Below are 15796 nucleotides of genomic sequence, written 5' to 3'. Positions count from 1 at the left end.
GCCTCTTCCTCTCTCTGGGCCGCCGTCCCCCGGCCGGGCCGAGGGGGAGGAACCCGAGCTCCCTGCGAGTGGAGCTTCGTCGAGCCGCCCCAGGTTTCCAGGGTCTCGCGTTCCCTGGCAAGGAATCCTGGCTTTTTTTTTTTTTCCCCTTCCCTAGTCCCCTTTCTTTTCCCTCCTAGGGGGGCCTCCCTGACACCCATTTTTCTGGTGAACGTTGAGTGGCGTCTGAATTCTCCTCGCCTGAATCTTTCCACTCCACCCTAGTGCGCCCGAGCGCGAGCAGGGTTTGTGTCGAGGCTCCAGTGCGTCTCCTTTCTGGCGGGCACGCAGTGTGTGTGTGTGTGTATGTGTGTGTGTGTGCGCGCGCGCGCGCGCACACACATACACACATACACACACACACACGCAGGGGGCTGACAGTCTGCGACTTGGAGACTTCGGCCGGGGCTGGCGTTATCTGGTGGAAGTGGGCGTGTCGGAGAAAAGAACTCAACAGGTCTGGACACATTTCTCTCTTAACCTCGCACTTTTTTCCCCTCTCGCCTCCCTCGGCCCCGGGTTTGTTCTTTAGCGCTTGACATCACTTCGCGCCTGAAGGTTTGAAGTAGCCCCTTTTAGAAAAAAGACCCTCCCGAACCATTGTAGTTTTGTGGTGCAATTTTTGACAAGTGCTAGTTTGACGTTTTGGGATTGCAGACTTGACGATTGCAGCCGTGTAATGCCGCTTAAGACCCCTTGGCATGGTTCGTTAACGCCGATTACTGTGACAGGGTTATTTGCAACTTAAACGGGGGGATAAAGTCGTTTGAGGTATCTTTTCGTTTTATGAAGTTTTGTTTTGGTTTCGAGTTTGAAGGCAGCTGTCAAAGCGGCGTGGAAATTCATTAGGCTCCATTTGATACCTTATGTTTAGAGATCGTTATCAGATAAATACAGCAGAGGGGCGGGGACAAAAGCAGTTTACCCTTGAGATTTGTAGAGGCGGGTGCCTACCACTGTCTACCATCATCACATTCCACTTTTAGAGAGGACCAGTGAAGTTTGAGCATCTTAAAGTCTCCGTACAGGAAAAGTTTTCTTTCTTTGAACGGGATTTGAATATAATGTCGCAAATAATGCTTATCAAAGACTCTGCCTGCCTCTTAAAACATCTTGATTGTCAATAACCTATCAACCTAACCCTCTTGAAAGAAGGCTCAGAATTAGGATAGGTGAAGCTTTAGAATGCGGAGCAAATTGTTCTGAGCATTTTACTTGGATTTATATAAATGTGATTTTACCGGTCTGGGGTGTTTTTTTGTTTTTGTTTTTCTTTGTTTTTTTCAATACTTAGATATTCAGAAAGGACAACATTTAATTTCGAGATTATAATAGTATTTCATACTGAGGTCTTAAGCAGTTTAAAAACGTGTAGTTTCATAGATTCTATTGTAAGGGTTTGAGAGAGCTATAGTTCTTGTACAGTATTTAAATAAGCTAAAATTTTAGTGTGAAGCTACTATGCATTCTATTCTACTTTTTTAAATCTAAATTTTGATTAGCCTGTGTACAGTGCCTTTCATTACATACGTCCAAAATTTGAAGGCAGGCACTATTAGGCACATTCAGTAGGAAATATGGGTTAAAATAAGAGCCTTTTCCTACTCTGTTGGAAAATGAGCAGACCATCATTGTTTATTTTTCAAATAAAATACATGGTTCACCAGTAGGTTGGACTAAAAGGTTTGGATGTGTGACCAGCCAGTAGGAGGGGAATTGGGGAGTAATTAGAAACAGAGAATTCTAGCATAGTGTTTATCAAATTTTATGTTTATTGGTTCTCAGAAAAGCCGATAACCTTGATTAGTTGAAAAGAAATGATCATACTTTTTTAAAATTAAATACTTTGACATCAGCTGGAACTTTAGAATAATCAGAATTATAATGTCTGATTAACAAAGTTACCAGTTTGTGAGTGGCAGGATGAATACCCAGGCTTAGATTGATACAATTTTGTTCAGAGCTGTGCAAATGGACTGCATTGTACTTTTAAATGTGGTGCACTGAATGGGAGCAGGAGCCTCTGCTTTTGTATTCTGGAAGACAGAATCTATCTATTCTTGATAACAAGGAATTAGATCCGGTGTTAACTAAAAGGTTCATTTAACAGGCTCTTACTAATCGGATCACAGAGATAATGTGATTTTGTAGCTTATTATGTCCCCTTCTTTTTTTGTAGCTGATACTCACTGATGGACCCCAAGGAGTCATTAAGCACCCCCAGTAGAGAAGAAATCCCCAGCAGTGTGCTTGGTCGAGAGAGGGGAAATGTGATGGACTTCTATAAAACCCTAAGGGGAGGAGCTACTGTGAAGGTTTCTGCATCTTCCCCCTCACTGGCTGCTGCTTCTCAGTCAGACTCCAAGCAGCAAAGACTTCTGGTTGATTTTCCAAAAGGCTCAGGAAGCAATGCGCAGCAGCCAGATCTGTCCAAGGCAGTTTCACTGTCCATGGGACTGTACATGGGAGAGACAGAGACAAAAGTGATGGGAAATGACCTGGGATTCCCACAGCAGGGCCAAATCAGCCTTTCCTCTGGGGAAACAGACTTTCGTCTTCTGGAAGAAAGCATCGCAAACCTCAATAGGTCAACCAGTGTTCCAGAGAACCCCAAGAATTCGGCATCCACTGCTGTTTCTGCTGCCCCCACAGAGAAGGAGTTTCCAAAAACTCACTCTGATGTGTCTTCAGAACAGCAGAATTTGAAAGGCCAGAAGGGCAGTAACGGGGGTAATATGAAGTTGTATACCACAGACCAAAGCACCTTTGACATTTGGAGGAAAAAGCTCCAGGATTTGGAGTTTTCTTCTGGGTCCCCAAGTAAAGAGACAAGTGAGAGTCCTTGGAGCTCAGACCTCTTGATAGATGAAAACTGTTTGCTTTCTCCTTTGGCAGGAGAGGATGATCCATTCCTTCTGGAAGGAAGCTCGAATGAGGACTGTAAGCCTCTTGTTTTACCGGACACTAAGCCTAAAATTAAAGATAATGGAGATTTGATCTTACCAAGTCCTAGCAGTGTGCCACTGCCCCAAGTGAAAACAGAAAAAGAAGATTTTATCGAACTCTGCACCCCTGGGGTAATTAAGCAGGAGAAACTGGGCCCAGTTTATTGTCAGGCCAGCTTTTCTGGGGCCAATATAATTGGTAATAAAATGTCTGCCATTTCTGTTCACGGTGTGAGTACCTCTGGGGGCCAGATGTACCACTACGACATGAATACAGCATCCCTTTCTCAACAGCAGGATCAGAAACCTATTTTTAATGTCATTCCACCAATTCCTGTCGGTTCAGAAAATTGGAATAGATGCCAAGGGTCTGGAGATGATAACTTGACTTCCTTGGGGACTTTGAACTTCTCTGGTCGATCTGTTTTTTCTAACGGCTATTCAAGGTAAGATTAATGCTTTCTGTTTCTTGAAAATGGTATGTTTAAGATCCATTGATAGATTTAAACATTTATTTGAATGTATTCGACTGTAATTCAAGTGCTTTTTCATGTGAAAAAGTTTAAGTGGTCTTTTGAAAGTAGGCTTGGTAGACAAACTATGTGATTTATCTGTACAAAACCCTTTCAAGTTTTGTGTTTGTTTTTTCCGAAATAGTGGTATTTGGTATCCCATTGGGCAGTGATTGAAAATTTTGTGTGAAAACTTAAAATAATATTGCTCATTAACAAATAACTTTAGTAAAAGTGATGTAAATTCAGAGGCGGATAATGTGTGGAAACGTATTTATTGTGCATAATTTTAAGTTGTCCTAAAATATGCTCTTACATTACAATGAAAAACACCTTTAATACTTACATAATCAAACCTTGTGCTGTATTTGTACATCTGTGAAGTGTTAGCCTGGGGAAAATTAGAAGTACTAACAATGAACCCTCTTCTTCAAACTGTGAACCTTCCTGTTGAAGAAACTGAGTCGTGAGGTTACTAAAGCAATGCAGTGAGCAGTTGACCTGACCTGAGTATTAGATGTAGGATAGAGTTCCTGACCCAGCGTAGATAAGTTATGTCTGCTGATTGGTTTCTTTAAGAAATTGGTGCTGAGTTGACTTTCAAATGTTCCTGCAAGTTCTCACATATATAACTAATGGCCAGCATTGTTAAGCTTCAGTCTCAGCTATGTTTAATTTGTTCCTATCTTCTTTATTCTCTATCATTTATAAGTATACTGACATTTCTGTGTGACTCAAAAAGGTCTGTAAAAATGTAATTACCAAGAAAAAGTTCTAAATGTACGTGAATCTGTTGGTAGGAGTTAAATGCTCTGTCCTGCACGCCCATTGCCAATTCAGATAAATATGTATCACATTTTAGGTGTGAAGGAAAATATAAAAATTAATTGTAGAGACACAAGACTGATTAATCAGTGAGACTTTTTGAGCCGGGAGGAGGGCATAGTAGACACCATGATTTCTTTGTACGTAAGTACTTCAAGTTCTAAAGTGTTAATGGTAGTCACTTCCCACTAACTAGTCATTGAAAATTTTGTTTAAAACTTTTTAAAATACTTTTTCTATTAATGATATACCCTAATACTGAGGTGATATACCCTAATACTGAGGTGACTCATTTTTTTCCTCTTTAAGTAGGAAGCTTTGCTCGTTGGGGAAAAACTTTAGATTTAGGCTATGGTCTATTCCTTTTAAAAGGCTTACACGTTTCTTATAAAAGAAAAAAAAATCCTTGGTTCTTGTGTGTTTTAATGTAAACTACCTACTAATCTGTTACTTAATTATCTTTTACGTAGAACATTTCAACTTTTTATTGCTGTCATTCTGAACTGAAGGTTTAAAATGTTTTCAGTAAGAAGATTTGAGATGTTACTACATCAGCCTGTTGTGCTTCAGTCTTAAAAGACATGCTGTGTTTTAAATTTTTCAATCTCAGTTTTTGGTAGTGGAATTCATGATTTTGCTTATTTGTTTTAAAAGAATAAGTACATTTGGTTTGACTAAGGTATTTGTAGGAAACTGCTACATTGATTTATAAAACATTTAATTGTACAAAGAAAAATAATATATCTTAGGAAACGCTTGGTGATAATTAATGCTTTTGTTCTGATACTCAGCATGGTATTGTTTTCATTTTCCTTACTGTAAAAAAGGCGTGGAACAAGAACTTCCCATTTTCTAGTCAGTTAACTTTCATTAAGCCCTATAAAATCTAGGATCTGGAGAATAAGTCTTAATATAGTTATTCTTAAATCATTAAAGCTAGCTTTAATACTTTTTCTACTTGTTGATAACATTTAAGGTATGTCAGCCTCAACAACCATATGATGGTAGGCAAAACGATGATCTGGCTCTTTCAGATTCTTTAATATTTAGTGAAATGATTATTGTAGGCTGATGTGTGGTTTGGAATTATAATCAGTAGTTTGTGTCGTATGAAAAGATGTAATATCTTTACAGGATAGTTTGAGAAGGTTTGAAAATTTTGTGCTTCGTGGCATTATCTTAACATTGGGAACTGTGATTACCCAGAACAAAGCTTCTTCCAAGTACATTGAAACAGTGTTTCTTTTTACCATCATTGAATTAGCCTATTGTTTTCAAACAGTAACCCTGATATAACTAAAATCCATTGCTTTCTCTTCTCTATATGTTACATGGTTCTAGCCAAATTTTATGACCAATGACCTTGAGTAATCAGCAGATAATTCAACATGTTAAGACCACAACTATGTTAAGTAATGCCTTTCTGACTTGAGATACAGAAATATTAAATCCACTGATAATTTCACTTGCATTCTGTTTAAATTCTTTTAAAGCATAAATTGTAATTTGACTTTTTAAGATGTCACCTAAAATTGCTTTTTCTTAAAACACTTAAAAACACTTTTCACTCTCTTTTGTGAGGGAAGGCAATTCCTTCTGATGTATCAGCATAGCACAACATCCAGTTATTACATTGTTGTAAAATTATGAATATCACGATGGGTCATAGTAGACTATTTGAAGATTTAAGTTAATTGATAGTAAAATGAGAGGAACCTTATTGATACTCAGATACATTCTTTAAGTAAAATGCAGTAGCCATTCTACCTTCATATACTTTTTAAATACTGAAATTCAAAAAATTTAGCATAAACTTGTAACATTGATGAAGGCACATTTCTGCATAATTCGATTTTCAACGTCGTTTCACTTGAGTATTATTGGTGCAACTGCTGAAAGGAGGCATAGAAGTAAATGGTTTCGGTGGAATTAAGAGCTTTTATTGGAACTACGTTGAAACTTTAGTATAAAAAAGTTGATCGTTTTCTGAAGGGTATGGTTATTGAAGAGAAAGAATGATGCAAGATGAATTTGTAACCTAAGTCATAGGTGGAGTTTAAGGCTCTGTTGATTGGCATTTAATGAAGCTATGAAAATTTATGTAGATTTTAACATCTCATTATTATTTGCATCTGTGCCTCACTTATTAACATACTGGGGATGAAGACCTGTACAAACACAGGATGAAGGAAGCAAATTGTGTCCCCTTAACATTTTTCGTATTAACATTGTGTTGATGGTATTCTCAGAGAGAGAGGAGACCTGAGGAAGATATTTTTACTCATTTCTCTCCTTTTTTAATGGATACTTTATACCTTTTTTCTCTCCTTCCAAATGTTCTAGCAGCGAGTGTTTCAATCAGTGTCTTTTTAAGCTTAATATTTCTGATATTCACTCATAAAATGATTTCTGAATGTTAAAGGAGGCTAGCTTTTGGCTGTTTGTCTTCATTTTTTAAAACCCTGTGCATTGTTATGGCTTTATTATTAGTAAAAGAAAAAAACACAAGATAAACACATTGTGTATTCAGGTGTGTGAGTTTAGTTTGAAATCACTACAGTACAGAGATGTGTGATTAGCATGTGGTCAGATTTTATTGAAATTACTTCTTGTGATGTTTCTTTGGCTATTCCGTTATATTTTTATAGTTGATAAAAATAATTTATATTACAGTGCTGTTTTGCCTTTATCTATTGATGTTACAGATATTTTAGTTAATCTGGCCACTTTTACTATTATATAGACTGTGTATAAATTTTACAAACTATAAGAGACTTATTCTGAAACATACCTTGCATATATATAGGTTAAATGTATATTGTAACAGCAGTAAAATTCATATGTGTATAGAGATCACATTGGTGGCTTTTAGAGATTTTAGTGAAGGAGAGGTTGGATCAAAAGTGTTTAGTATGAGTGACTACTATAAAAGAATATCTGTATTATTTGGTTGATTATATAAGTTTTAATCCACTCTGGGCTGCAGGTGATTTGAAATAGCCTAGTTGTTAGGAACGCTTAATTTACATTGGGCTTAAAATTAGCCTGGGGCATATTTCTTAAAACATATTTTTTCTTACTTTTAACATCATACCTAATTGTAGTGAGCAAAAAGTTTTCATTTTGTACTACTGTTTATGTGAGCAAATTAAATACACAAAATAGGTTTGTGCCTGATAGCATATACCCTTCTGAGGACATTCTGATAATTGTGTAATGCAATATTTATAGGTGTTTGCCAAATTAATGGGCACTTGCTTCCATATTTCCAAGTCATGAAAAATGTATATTGGTGAATTGTGTTGCAAAAGAATTTTCAAGAAATATTTTGTTGAATTTAGCTATAACTGAAAAAAAAAATCAATGACTTATTGACCTTAATAGAAGAACTCCTATTTCTATGATTTCAGAGAGTCAGTCGCCCTCATTTTCTTCTGGCTTGTTCTACTTACGTTTTGCATTTTTCAAGTAAATAATATCCTTATGGAGAACTTCCATTTAGGGGGAAAAAAAAAAAGATCTGTTAAGTGTTCCTCTCTCTCTGAATTGTACATGATCACTTTTATGCTAAACTGGATTAGAGTATGAGTTTTAATGGTAAATTTTTGTATTGATTTTTACCCACGAAGGTATATTTTAGAAAATATAGTAGTTCAAAATTAGTTGGAGAGAGTGGTTTCTACCCTCAAACACCAGATTTTGATAGACTGCCTTTTTATTCCTGACTACCACTGTCACATATATCGCTTGAATACAGGCTTCCAGTGGAGTTTATGGATTACAGGTGTTGAGGGAAGGGATGTGAGAGGGTGAAGCAGTAGAGATATGAAAAGGTGGAAGAGAAGTTTAGAAACATCAAGAACGTTCCAAAAACCAACAGTTTGGATCAGCTGCCATGAATTCAGAGGACTGAAAAAAGAGAAATTTGGGGCTGTGTTTGCACATCAACTCTTTGCACATAAAGAAGTGCATTAACCAGGATTACAATTTAGTTTCTTTTATTTGACATAAAAATCTAAAGCTAATTGTGGCAATATAGCCCTGATGTTTATAGGTATCCTTGTTGTCTTTTGCTATCCTTTATTACAAAAAAAAAAAAGGATGGAATGGAAATTTTAGTTCCTTTTAGATTGTTTCAGCTAAGACCAAGTTTGTATTTTTCCCATTTTTATTTAGACTGCTGTTTACTCAAAAAAGTCTAATTACTGGCATGTAGTTGAAGCAGTGATGATACATTGTGTGGGTATAAGCACTGTACATTTCCTAGTGCACTTTGACGTACACCGTCCCCTGACCCTGTCAGACACTCCAGGAGTAGAACCCTCTTCTGTAGTAGTAACGTATTTCCACGGGGTGTGTATTTTTCTGTTGAAAAGTAAGGAAATGGATTCTTATTTAATCTTACCTATTTATAATAAATTATGTGTGTGTGCATGCTCAGTCATGTCCCACTCTTTGCAACCTTACGGACTATATCCTTGCAGGCAACTCTGTTCATGGGATTCTTCAGGCAAGAATACTGGAATTGGTTGCGCTATTTCCTCCTCCAGGGGATCTTCCCAACCCAGGGATTGAACCTGAGTGTCCTATGTCTCCTGCATTGCAGGGATAGTTTTTGCCGCTTGAACCATTGAGGAAGCCTATAATAAATTATGGAATTCTCCAGTTGCTAGATGGTCATTTAAACTATTTATATTGCAATATAGTCCTTAAAGCCAATTATTTTGAATAGAAGTGTGTCATCACCTAATTTTATCTCTGGCCCGGCTTAAATAGTAATGATTTATCTTAAAGGAGCTGTATTAAATATACTTTTTCAGAGTAACATATTAATTTTGAGTGCTTTAAAATTTTTTTATTTTGAGCAAGTTTCAACAAGACTAATAATGTCTATAATACAACAAATTTAGTGAAGATGTCTCTTATTTTAGAATTTTTTTCATTTGCACTGTAGAGCTCCAAATATATATACTTCAGGGGAGAAAGGTTTAATAATATGATTAGCTGTAAATATTTAGCCCATTATCTTACATTGAATTTTTATTTTTTAAACTTAAGTTCAACTTAAGTATGTAGTATATAGGACATATGGTTTGTGGCAATAAATGTTAATTTTTTTTTATAATAAAATTAACCTTTATTCTGGTTGATTTCATAATTGTCCTTAATATTTAGCTGTGGCTATTATGAAAGTATATTTGATAGCCAATTTTTTAAAGCTGTTGTGAAATGACATTTAATTTAGTACACGATTTATTATTTCATGCTGGTTGGGGCAATGTGTGACTTATGACCTTATGATTGTCACATGTTGAACATTAAAGCTCTCCCTGTTTGCTGTAGACACTGTTTTACTTTATTATTGTTTTAATGTTTTGTGTTTTTGTTTTGTAATTATTGGAGATAAGGGTTTCCTTAATTTTAAGATGACATAAACTGCGAATTTGGTGGATTAAAAAAAAAACTTCAAATCCCTTCCAGACAATTCCGTTACTTAATAGTAGAAGTAGTAGAAAGAGATAGACTAAAAATGAGGAAACTCACACTCTAATGCTGAGCTGAACTGATCTGTGACCTTGAATAATCAGGTGTTTTAGAGTAAAAATATTTTCCTTACAATTATACATGAATTATTTTCAAAACATGTATGTACTTCTGTCTCTAAAATCCTACAATCCTCTTAACTTATTATTTTAGTGAATGAGGCACCTGGGGAAGGGAATGGAAAACTAAAATTGATTCTTTGTACACTGTCAAGTGTAAGACAAGAATGAAACCAGGTTCAGTCTTTTTACAAAATAGTAATTTAAAATAATGTAGTTGGTGGTACATAGAAAATAATACGTAAACACTGTTGTTGCTTAGGGCTCGAGTTCTCAAAGCTTGCTTTCGTGTCAGGCACGATGATTTTAGATTAGAAGTTAAAGGGACTTGAGAGCTCTTTTACAGCCCCCACTTACTTTTTCAGAAGAGGAAATGAGACCTATGGAAAGTGTTTAGAGAAACAGCACAGGATTAGTTAGTGGTATTACCAGAAACGATTTAGCAACTAAGTGGTAGCAACAATTACACTAAGAATGCCTAATTCTCAGTAGTCTAAGCTCCCCAGCAGGCCTCGCTTAACATCTGGTCTCTAGAGATCTGAAACAAAATACAGATTAGTCAGATATTTTGTAAAAGTTATGATGAAGTTAACTACGTCAGATTTTTTTTAATGTATATTATCCATATTCTTTCCTGTATGTTTTGAACTTTTTTTTGTAATAATTTTTTCTGTAATTTTCTGTCACCAGTATGCTCAAAACTTTGTGTGCATTCGTCTTATTTAAACCCCTTAACAACCCTATGAAGGTTTTTAATTCTAGTTTCTGTATTCTTACTGACTCTGTCAGTAACTTTGTAGTATAGAAGACAGCTGTTATTTACCTTAATTTTACAGGTGGGGAAATTTGAGACATTTTATAGAGAAAGAGAAAATAATAGGAATACTTAATTGTGATCTGAAGGGGGAGTATTTAATATTGTGTTAGAAATCCTTTCTGAAGTGAAGTGAGAGTCGCTCTGTCGTGTCCGACTCTTTGCGACCCCGTGGACTATACAGTCCATGGAAGTCTCTGGGCCAGAATACTGGAGTGGGTAGCCTTTCCCTTCTCCAGGGGATCTTCCCAACCCAGGGACTGAACCCAGGTCTCCTGCATTGCACGTGGATTCTTCACCAGCTGAGGCACCAGGGAATTCCTAGAGAAGTGGAGTGGGTAGCCTATCCCTTCTCCAGGGGATCTTCCTGACCCAGGAATCAAACTGGAGTCTCCTGCATTGCAGGTGGATTCTTTACCAACTGATACTTTTTATTTGTCTTAAGTGAAATTTATTTGTCATAAGTGAATTTTTAAACAATATGTAAAGGAGAAGTGGGATCAAGCCACTTATCTCTCTTGCGTATATTTGTGTAGTCTCTTTCTGCTCTCTGTCACAGTTTCAGCTTCTGTAAAGTAGTGAGAACACTCAGCACTCTTGCTTGAGGGATTTGTGCATGGTTGTTTACTTTGAAAATTAAAAAGTACTGTAAAAATTCAGTGTGGAATTCTTAAAGCTCTGCCAAGTCTCCTGAGCTCAAACCAACATGACCCTCACTGGCCTAAGTACATTGGGACATCTGGGCCTGTGTAGGTGTTTCCTATTTATGAAGCATTAAGACACTTTCCGTGCCATTATGTATAATCCCCGAAGGGTCATGGAGCCCGGTTTTATAAGGACTAAATATATTTAAAGCTTTCAAGGGCCGAATCACTTTTGATTGCATTTTTTTTTTTCAGTTTGGGTTTTTTGTTAGCTTTTAAATGTGATGTAAATTTAATAGCCATGTTAATAACTTCAGCCACATTGTTGTCCTTTTAAATAAATGCTAGAATATCCCTCTTTCTGTTTGATTGTCTGGTATTCTTCTAAAATCAAGTATGCAAAGATTGTCATTAAGAAACTTTAACCTGAAAAGCTGTGTGCAAAAGAACTTCTGACTATAATGAATACCAAAATGTATCCTAAGGGCGTAAATCTGGGAGAATTATGTAGTTGACTTGACTTTATTTACTAACATTTTTATTTTTGATAAAGTGGTTGAAAAAAACTTTAGAAAAACAAATCCAATCTCTTCGGATAACAGTCAAGTTCAGAAACAAGTGACAGTTTAAACGGGTAAGCTGCTTAAATTGATAATATAAAACTGATAATTTAAACTGGTAATATGCTTATTTAAATTGGTAATATAAAAAATAACTTGGTTTGTAGGCAGCTTTCTTATAGGGAAACTAAAACTTTTAGTTAGAACTAAATGTGAAATTTGTCATCTGGAATCCAGCTGAGTTTACTAAGGACAAAGTGTGACTATAAAATAGCTAGACTGATTTTTTAAAAACAGAAAACATAGAATGAATGTTTTCTTTTTAAGCCTCTACCTTGGGATATACATTCCTCTTTTGAAATTGCCTTCAAAACCACCTTATAAGACTTATTACACTATCAGTTCAGTTCAGTCACTCAGTCGTGTCCGACTCTTTGCGACCCCATGAATTGCAGCACGCCAGGCCTCCCTGTCCATCAGCAACTCCCGGAGTTCACTCAGACTCACGTCCATCGAGTCAGTGATGCCATCCAGCCATCTCACCCTCTGTCGTTCCCTGCTCTTGCCCCCAATCCCTCCCAGCATCAGAGTCTTTTCCAGTGAGTCAACTCTTTGCATGAGGTGGCCAAAGTATTGGAGTTTCAGCTTTAGCATCATTCCTTCCAAAGAAATCCCAGGGCTGATCTCCTTCAGAATGGACTGGTTGGATCTCCTTGCAGTCCAAGGGACTCTCAAGAGTCTTCTCCAACACCACAGTTCAAAAGCATCAATTCTTCAGCTCTCAGCCTTCTTCACAGTCCAACTCTCACATCCATACATGACCACAGGAAAAACCATAGCCTCCTATAGTAGCACCTGAATGTTCTTGCTTACTCAGAAAATGTGTTTATTCCTTAGCTTGATCATTTACCTTACTTATGTGATTCCAAATGATTTGAGTATTTCCAATAATGTAGAAATGTAATCCTCTCCCAAATTATAACATTTGTTTTCATTGAGATTATCTAAAAGAACTCATGTAGGTATTTCTGTAGAAGACTTAAATTTTAAAGTTTGTAGAATACCCCTGGAATAAGTGCCCGGCCTCCCAAGATAGGGCTTCCCTGGTAGCTCAGTGGTAAAGAATCCTCCTGCCAATGCAGGAGACGAGGGTCCGATCCCCAGGTCAGGAACATCCCCTGGGGAAGGAAATGGCAACGCACTCTGGTATTCTTCCCTGGAGAATCCCATGGACTGAGGAGTCTGGTGGGCTACAGTCCATGGGGTCACAAAAGAGTCTGACACCACTGAGCTCCTCCCAACATAACTAATTTGAAGTGAATGTGGCTCGATTGCTAAGTTTGGATTGCTTTCTTTAAGCTGTCAAGGAGCTTTGTGCTATCAATTTACATACTCCCTTTTCTTAACATAGGGTAGAAGATAATAGATTTACTCCTTACCCTGATTTTTTTCATAGAAATTAATATATATTTTATATTCAAGTAAAGTGGGCCCGTCTTTGCCTTGAACTTGAAGGGAATCTGATGTTAGCAGGTGTACAATAAATGTAAATTCCTACAGCAATACGTTTCCTTTTCCAAAATCCAAATCCAATCTTACTTCCCAATCCGAAACAATTCATATCCCATTCCAATCAGTGTATCAGAGAATTAACTATTTGAGGGTAATTATAGGAAGAACAAGGGCTTCCTAGGTGGTGCTAGTGGTAAAGAACCCTCCTGCCAGTGCAGGAGACCTGAAAGATCTGGATTTGATCCCTGGGTCAGGAAGATCCCCTAGAGCAGGTCATGGGAACCCACTGTAATATTCTTTCCTGGGTAATCCCTGGCGGGCTACAGTCCACAGTCCGTGGGGTTGCAGAGTCAGACATGACTGAAACAACTTAGCATATATAGGAAGAATAACCCAAGTACACTAAAATTATTTATATCCGTAAAATAGTTTAACAGAGAGTTACAGTTACATGTATTTTCTACTTTTATTCCTTATGAGCTGAAAAGAAATTTTCTGCTCCTACTGAAAGTACTTTTAAAAATTAAATAAATTTTGGTTGTCAGTACTCTTTTTTTTTTAAATTTAGCCATGTTTATTATTCATAAAATGCTAGAATTGGAATGGATCCCAGTCTTTGAAATCATGAAGATACATGCAGTGGCATTAAAAATAGGATATACCTTTTGTAAGCATTCTGTTAGTGCTGAAATTCTTTGTGAGAATTTTCTTTTTGAGACGATTCTGCTTAATAACTTTAGTATGTTTCCCATGTCTATATTGAAAACAACCTGTTTTCTCAAATAGTTATTCTTTCTCTGCCTCAAAATGATCTGTAAGTTTTTGATGGCTAAGGAAAGGAAATAAAGAGCCATTATAGTGTGGCCAGGGTGCTCTACTAGTAAATTCACTTTTATTTTTTTACTCGTTTATTAGCCTGGAATATTCTAGCTTGTTCTTTTAGCTAGGAGCCTGGTTGGTGTTTCTATTCAGTAGAAAATGCTTCTTATCACTAAACATATACAGTGGGTTGGTGCAGGTGCAGTCTACGGGCACTAAGTTTTCAATATAAGAAATAATATTAGTAGAAAGGTAGGAAAAGTAGGTGGAATAATCTCTAATTCAATATGTTAGGGATGAGTAACCCTTTAATTGATAATAATCATTTAACAAGGCTGTACAGTACTTTGGGGGTACCACAGACATATTTAAAAGAGAAAGTAGAGTAAATAAGTGAAGCCAGAAGGAAAAGTTAGAACTAAGAAACCAATGAAGGAAGAAAATGAAAGTTCTAAATGCCAGTTCCAGGGTCTGGTTAAATCTGATTTTCCTATGCCTAAGTGTTTCTGTATGAACACGGGGAAATACATAAGCTTCCAGTTACATTGTGGTAATAGGTGGAAGAGCTACAAAGGCATGTCTTAGGAAGGGAATTCTTGAGATGGGTGGAGTGGGAGGTTAACTACGTCTCAAAGTGCCTCCCAACAGCACTGGCCGCAGCACACACTTAACGAGCTAGGCACTGGGTGTCTGGAGGTGAAGATAAATATCTCTAACTGTGAACCTCACAGACCTAGAGATCTTCATACCTCTTCCACTCTGCCCTCGACTCCAGCGTCCCCCATCACTTTCCACACCCAGTTTGCTTTTTGAAATGTCCACTTTCCCCAGAAGGCATAACTGAAACTTCATGGAGTCAAGTCTGTGGATGAATGGGAAGTAGCAGTTGATTCAGCTATTTGGAATAAAAAGGTGGCAACAAGGAGTCTGAGAGAGGCGGAAAGAATGAGCCAATCAGATGAGCAGTGCGCAGCTGGGAGTGAGCCAGCAGGAGACTTCACTCCCCCGTGCAGGAAACCAATGCGCACAGTCGCTCAGTCACGTCCAGCTCTCTGTGCCCCGTGGCTGCATCCCTCCAGGGTCCTCTGTCCATGGGATTTCCCAGAGGAGAATACTAGAGCAGGTTGCCATTCCCTTCTCCAGGGGATTTCCCTGACCCAGGGATCGAACCCACGTCTCCTTCATTGGCATGTGGATTCTTTACCACGGAGCCACCAGGGAAGCCCAATATATGCAGTACTGTCATCTTATACGTTATGTGATATAAGAAGGAGGACACACGACTTGCACCCTTGATGTTAAGACGTTTTTCTTTTCTTCCAGTCCCTTGAGAGTATCTCCTTATTCTCTACAAGAAGCATAACCCTCTTTTTAGGTCCCCTGATGCATTTTATGCCTGGAAACGTTCTCCTCCCCACATATCTACACGGCTCTCTCTCTCTCACTTTATTTAGGTCTCCACCTAAATGTCAGCTCCTAAGAGAGACCTTCTCTGACTGCTTTATCTGAAATAGTAGCACCTT

General features: G+C 37.5%; 1 protein-coding gene across 12 annotated transcripts in view; it reads left to right on the top strand.

Annotated features, from left to right (window-relative positions):
* The window catches only part of NR3C1 (nuclear receptor subfamily 3 group C member 1), a 147036-nt gene that overhangs the window by 29098 nt on the left and 102142 nt on the right, over positions 1-15796 (top strand). For 11 of the 12 annotated variants that reach the window (XR_009495049.1, NM_001206634.1, XM_024993837.2 and 8 more), the window contains exon 2: positions 2219-3430. Coding sequence is in view for 11 of the 12 variants with exons in the window: in NM_001206634.1 (NP_001193563.1) it covers positions 2232-3430 (1199 nt within the window). In the remaining variant the exon portion in view is untranslated. Of the gene's footprint in view, positions 1-394; positions 497-2218; positions 3431-15796 lie in introns of those variants that run through there. The other variant, XM_005209531.4, reaches the window with a different exon arrangement.

The sequence above is a fragment of the Bos taurus genome, chromosome 7 (assembly GCF_002263795.3).
Source record: "Bos taurus isolate L1 Dominette 01449 registration number 42190680 breed Hereford chromosome 7, ARS-UCD2.0, whole genome shotgun sequence".
NCBI classification, from domain to species: Eukaryota; Metazoa; Chordata; class Mammalia; order Artiodactyla; family Bovidae; genus Bos; species Bos taurus.
Note: the sequence above shows the minus strand (reverse complement) of the source record. Positions and strands in the feature narration are given on the sequence as shown.